This window comes from Telmatherina bonti (genome assembly GCF_933228915.1).
Source record: "Telmatherina bonti genome assembly, chromosome: 11".
Lineage (NCBI taxonomy): Eukaryota > Metazoa > Chordata > Actinopteri > Atheriniformes > Telmatherinidae > Telmatherina > Telmatherina bonti.
The window spans coordinates 17,509,020-17,516,010 of record NC_136629.1 but is presented as its reverse complement, the minus strand read 5'-3'; the positions used below and the strand labels follow the sequence as shown (position 1 = coordinate 17,516,010).

The window sequence follows — 6,991 nt, the reverse complement described above, 5'->3', positions numbered from 1 at the left end:
AATATGAATGAGAGATTGTTATGCAGACATACAGAGGAGGCTGTTTGGGTTAATTAGTGAGAGCGTGGCCTGCTGTGGCGCCAGAAACCTGTGTAGCCCTCCTCTTAGCCTGGTGGGGAATACAATGAATCATACAGATCTCTTGACTAGGTAGTCTAGTGCCTGAAAACTTCAGAGGCTTTGATGTGCGTTTTAGCAGGAATGTGGTATAGATTCGACGTGGTTATCTAAGAAGTGAAACATTTGACTGTACTTTATTTTATTATTTATAAATCTGTGTTAACAAGGGGATTAGTAGACTATCACCAGGCAACCAACCAAACCACCAACCACACACGCACACACTTGTTTTAATTTGTAATGACTGGTAACGTTTTTCAGCGAGCGTATGGATGCGTACGCAGCTGTAGCAAAATGAAGCAGTTCCCCTGGCAACTGTAGGAGGCAGTATTGTGCATTCTAGCCTATGTTAGACTTATAAAGAACAAAGAAGAACGTTCATTCATTCATTCATTATCCTAACCGCTTAGTCCAATGAAGGATCGCGGGGAACAAAGAAGAACACTTGCTTTATTTAATGGCCACATGTGTACTGTGCTGCTTTTTTTAATGTCTCTTTCTGAGAATGTGCATTAGCACAATGTCCTCTGTAGCCACCCTTCTCGCTGCTGAAACTGACATTAGAACTCAAAGGACAACTTTTAACTTTGTACTGCCTTCAGCAGCAGTTACTTAACAACCATACCAACATAAAGAACACACGGGGGCGGTGGCATTTGACAGTGTATGAAATGGATGTAATTATTTACATTCATAAAGGGAACATCACTAAAAAATGCATGTCCTCTGCAAAAGAAGCAAGAGTTTCCTGAACTAGATAAACCTTTAGCAAAAAGTAGAAGTTTTTCATCTTTTTCAAATACATTTCCTAAACATGATTAATAAAATGGCAATGGATGCCCAGCTTATGATACCTTATGATTAGTATATTTTAATACTATCTACTTCCTCAAAGTCCCAATACCTCATTGAGATCAATGTTTTTATTTTTTTTATTCAGGCTCCTGTGGCACCAGAGACATACTTAGACTAATCACACGACTAGTAAACAATTAAGTATAATTTGGGTCAAAAGTTTAGTGATGATACAGCATGGGGAAACCATTTAGGAAACAGCGCAAGAGAAATGTTTTACCTTAAAGTCCCTGATGGACAAGTGCAAGTAAAACATACAAACCCTGCAAGTGGAAAAAGTGCCCAGGGCTCGGATCTAAAATCTTGCTGAGCAGCAGTGGTGAGCCACAAGACGACGATGCTTTACCCTGCTCACAAGACTCAGTGGGCCCACTTATGTAGCACTCACAGACCCCTAGTGTTTGATGGACATAATTTTAGTTAAATACTATATAACACGGCTGCCATGTGGCAAAGGTAGAGCTGGAAATATACGCTGGAAGCGCTGAATAAAGCAATAAGGCCCAGTGGAATGCGAAACAACGGCTCCTTCCAGGTGGTGTTATGCTGAGAGAGGAGTGCGGGGAATTGGATGAGACAGAAAGCCCGTCTGGCAGCCTGGCGGTAGGCATTGGACTTGGCAGCTCTTTGCCAGGGAAATGCTGACAGGCAGGCGCGCCTGTCGCAGCATATAAGTGCCTCCCTGCACAACGCCGGGCCCTGTAGGGCAGGTCGGCTCTCCTGCGTTCAGCACACACAGCCACCACCACAGACTCCAGCTACCAAATGAAGTGTGAAGCGGGGGGCATGTGTCATCACCTTTGTATGGTTGAAAGGCTCTGTAAGGTGAGAGAAAGGCCAGTGGTTATATCATAGACATGTGCCATGCACATGAGCAGTAACATTCATGTTTGCTTGATTAGAGGAACAACTTCTGTGACTAAATCGCGCTCAAGGCAGAGTTTTTTACACCAGCAGAGACTCTATAATTACGCAGGGTCACTAAAAGCAACACAAGCACACAGATTTGAGCAAGAATAATTTATTCATGCTTGACTAGTGCTTAATCTTCTCTTAGTATAATTTATGGAAAGACAGATTTATGGCTGTCCTGGATAATATCTTTGGAGCTTTGAAGAAGCAGTAAGATTTAAACATGAGTATTTGAAGCTGTAATCCTGGGGAAACAATAACGGATGCACTAATGATCACAAGACAGCCATGGTGAAGTGGAAGTTATGCTTTAATAGCATGCAGGCCACAGGTGTAAAACAAATAGCCTTCACATGGGCCAGGAAAATACACATTTAGGTTTACTATCTTGAATTTCTTTGGAGTGGTTTGGAAACGCCTTCAAAAATTAGCAATACTAATGAAGGGATAATGTGACTTGATATAAGTAAAATTACAGTAATGTGAGAAAATGTTTGCCCCTTTGGTGATTTCTTACCATTTTGCACATTTGACACAGTTAACTTTACAAAGCTAAATATATAATAGTTTATACATACAGTTTTTGGGACCTTTTGCATCACTTTATGGTAAAAGATTTGCTCACAGTCCTGTTCAGTACTATCTGATACTGGTCTTCTGTCTCTTAATAGGTTCCAGGAAGCAAAATATTACACTCTCAAAATTTTGACATATCACATGGTAATTAGTGGTAAATATCCCCCCCAAAAACATTTTTAAATTTTTTGTAACACATTGTTAAAGGGCTAAATAAAGGCCTCATGTGCAAAAAATTTTATTTATTTATTTTTTGACCATTTTACACAATTTGGGCTTTAGAGCTTTAAATGTTTCATATCATCACACAAATTTGAATATAAGACAAAAGAATCTGGAAACTCAATGAGTGAGAATCAAAGTGATTGAAATCTGTCCGTCTGGAAAGGGGCACATCGCTATTTCTAAGGTGAAGTAAAAACTTATATAAAAACACTTTCATTTTAAACTTTTACACTTTAACAAATAAACTTGTGTTGCCTTAATGGTAACTATTGCAACATTGTGTACATTGTGATCTTTTCTGTTAATTTAAAGGCATTTCTCTCCAAAATGGTGCTTAAGCACCTGTAAAACAAAGCCAGTACTATGCTCATAAAGCTCAGAGTAAAGAGAGGACATTATAAAACGCTGGTACAATTCTGCCAGCTCACATATAAGTGTATCCATGGCCACAAGTGAGAATGAAAACATGAGTAATCTTAAAAAAGTGATTAGATACCAACAGAAACACAATTTATCAGAATTTATTACATTTATCTGTCATTGAACTTTGATTTTGTGACATATTATATCTTTAATTTCACCATTCTTGGTGACAACATTTGAAAAATAGGTTTACAATCCTGGTATGCTAATGCTTTGGTTCTGTTTTTGTCGAGTTGAGCACCACCGGAGTTTTGCTACCCATCACAGGAAGAGCAGATGTTAGCAAGTGAAAAAATCTGCATAGCTGCCAAGAAAGCACTTAAAGATTACAAATACATCAAATGTCATATAAAATAATGCAGATAAGTTGAAACTGTAGTTATGATTGTTTAATGGTTTTTAGCATTATTGTCTTGGTTGTGAAACCTGCTGCCTAGGGTAAAAAAATGCAACTCCAACAGGCCTTAGATGCTGCAGTAAACAGTTGTGGCAGCGCACTGATGCACTTTGCTTGCCAAAATAAAAAACATAATCAAATTTTATGTTATCAATAGATCCAGTTGCTGTAGTGTAAGCTCTGCATATCTACATATCTGGCTCTGAACTATCTGGTGATGTCTGCTGCAAACTTTAAGATAACTGAGAAACATTTCTAGCACAGTACTAACTAATGCTGTTGTATTAACACTGTTGGATTACTCGTTTTCCCATCACTTTGTGGTTGAAAGGGCTGTAAAACCAAAATCAATAATTTGATACAAATCAACAGCAAAATTTAGTATTCAGTTATCAATGCCAAGACCACCACTGCAGCTGTGGCAGAGATGACCCCCTCCCTTCACTAATTTGAGCATAAAACCAACTTAACATTGTTTTTATTGTCCTAAAGTTTCCGCACATTGTGAAAAGGCCTGTTTTTGAGAACCAGTGCAACAGTGTATGATTTAATTTATTTCCTTTTTATTCAGCTTTGTCATATATTTTTGTAAAAAACCTGAAGGGAGGACACATTTGATAGGTGCTTCTTGTGTGAGTAAAAAGAAACTGGAGAACTTGTCTGATCCCTGAGTTAAAACTTTGAAAATTGTCATTCATTTATCAATAATTCAGTCCAGATGGACATCATATTAGAGCTGCATTTAATTTCTACAAAAGTACAAGAATGTTCTTAAGTGTCTCGTTGATACTTCTGTTTTCAGTAAGAGGCACCAGGACTGCTTCCCTGTTAGTCCCTATTTATTAAGACCAAATGCGTGACCATTAAACTATTTCTTCCCAAATGGTTTCAAAAATACTGTTTACTATTGAAGTACTATTAATTGATACTTGTACAAAAGAAATGACTAAAATCCCTTCATGATTTTTACTTGTTACACTAAAATCTTATCAAACTAAATCCAAATGACTTCTGAAAAAAAACAAGCTGGTTTTGAAAATATATCTAAAGGATTTCTGATGTGATATTTGTAACAACACACAACAAAATGAGGTATTTGTAGTGACGGTATGAATTGTCAGAGCTGTACTGCTGTGTGTGGCAGTGTGTTCCAAGGAAGTGAAGGTTTAGATTACCCAACCATGACCTTTGCTGTTGAAGCGGGATGTTTGCATAGCCGGATCCTGCTGTTTTGACTGGCGCAGTGCAAGCAGCCGCTCTCAGACGCTTTTCTTCGGGAAGATATCTGTGGACTTTTGTTTAGTTAAAATGAATTCCATGACATTTGAGAAATTTGCTCTGCTCTGTCAACTCATGGCTGCTTGCTTCAGAGCGAGTGAGTGTATTCTATCAGATGCTGGTTATGTGAAGATTAATCCTCTGAATGATGCCCATTCAAACAAGAAAACAAGAATTTATTTCATCTTTCAAAAAACCGTAATGAATTACACTTTTCCCAAGGTTTTTTTTTTTCTTTTTTTTTTTTTAATTTGCTTTGAAATTATAAATCATATTTAACACCCCTGAACCCTTCACCTTTTCAGTTTGCTGAATTTCTCTGCATTTCCATTGATCTATTCTGACATGAATAGAAAAACCAAAGTCACCTAGCAGTGGAAACTTCTCTCGGCCTTCAGACACACTAGCATATCTCAGACACATTTTCTAATGAGCTGTCTGGCTAATTATTTTTCAGCAAGAGAAATTACACTATCAATTGAAAGTGACTTCATAGAGTGAGAAGAAAGAGACGTTGGGAATGGGGGAGATGAGAAGAGACTAAAAGACAGATGTATTGGGATTATCCTTTTGAGATGATACACTCACAGCAGACATGGAATGTATTTATGGCTGGATCTTTTCTTCATGGGGAAAAGGGATGTGGTGTTTCAGTATAATAGAGACATTCATTCTGCTTTTTATGCCTGAAATCTGAAAGTCTTTTCTTCTCTTTTGTTTTGTCTTTGTTCCTTCCTGCAGATGTACTGTGGACGGCTGATGATTTTCCCTCCTCCAGTTCAAATTCAATGGCAGACAAAGACTGCATTTCTGACTGCCCCTGCTACCACTGAACCCGGAAAGACTCTTCTCATTCACAGCTAGACAGCGGTCTTGCTTCTCGCTTCTGCCTGCCATTCTTTGCTCTTCAGTCCATGGCCATGGCTTGTTTTCTGGCATCGGTGTTTCTTCTAGTTCTCCAGACATATGCTGCCCCACCTGAGTTTGTTCATACAGGCTTTGGTATGGACTTTGACTCTGGACTATCAGCCAATATCTCTGAAGTTGCAACTTTTCCACCCCCGGGAACAAGAAAACGAACCCCACATAGTATCATTATTGGGGTGCGCAAAGGTGGCACAAGAGCTCTGCTGGAGATGTTAGACATACACCCCGAAGTCGCTGCTGCTGCTACTGAGGTGCACTTCTTTGACTGGGATGAGAACTATGCTAAGGGTCTTGAGTGGTACCGTGAGCTGATGCCCTACTCTTACCCTCACCAGATCACAATCGAGAAAACTCCAGGTTACTTTACGTCAGCCCTTGCACCAGAACGCATCTGTGCCATGAACTCCTCCATAAAACTGCTATTGATCTTGCGAGACCCGGCTGAACGGGTCATCTCCGACTACACCCAGGTCTACTTTAACCGGCTTGAGAACCACAAGCCAGTACAAGCCATCGAGAACCTGCTAGTGCGCAACGGAGCCCTGAACATCCGGTACAAGGCAATTCAGAGGAGTCTGTATGACGTCCACATGCGCAACTGGCTGCACCACTTCCCCCTGGAACAGATACACATAGTAGATGGAGATGCCCTGATCCGTGACCCTCTGCCAGAGCTGCAGAAGGTGGAGTGCTTCCTCAACTTGCCTCCAAGGATAGTATCCTCCAACTTCTACTTTAACCAGACCAAGGGGTTTTACTGCATCCGAAGTGATGGAAGAGAGCGCTGTCTGCATGAGTCTAAAGGACGTCCTCACCCTGCTGTCAACAGCACTGTTCTGCAGCAGCTCCGCTCCTACCTACAAGAACACAACCGAACCTTCTTCCGGCTGGTCAAGCGCACCTTCGACTGGCAATGAGAGGTTTCGATCGCAAACTGGACTCAACTGAGCCGCTATCTTGTCTGTAAGGAAGACAAAAAACACAGCACTTTACATACACGAAAAGCCCCGTTGAATACCCCCTTATTAACTACTGTTGTGATCTCTGGTTTCAGCAGAACTTATTAACACGATAAGGTGAAAAATAAAGAAAAACTGTCTTGACAGTTGTAAAATTTAACAGAGTCCCTGAACTTAAGTCCTTTTTTTCAGTACCGGAAGCATTTGAGTTGTCCAGTTGCAGTGAAAACAAGTTACTGAAAACGAATGAACTTTTTCTCCCCTTCTAATGTTTGATATTCTTGGTCTTGATAATAAACTGTCCTGTTTTGAAATGAAA

The 6,991-nt window shown here is 39.9% G+C and overlaps 1 protein-coding gene across 1 annotated transcript; it reads left to right on the top strand.

The window, feature by feature from the left end:
• Nucleotides 1-5,706: 5,706 nt before the first annotated feature.
• hs3st1l1 (heparan sulfate (glucosamine) 3-O-sulfotransferase 1-like1) lies at nucleotides 5,707-6,630 on the top strand (the record flags this gene model as incomplete). The annotated part of the gene is made up of 1 exon (XM_079249349.1): nucleotides 5,707-6,630. One exon carries the CDS (start codon nucleotides 5,707-5,709, stop codon nucleotides 6,628-6,630), a length of 924 nt encoding a protein of 307 aa, XP_079105475.1.
• Between the last annotated feature and the right edge of the window lie 361 nt (nucleotides 6,631-6,991).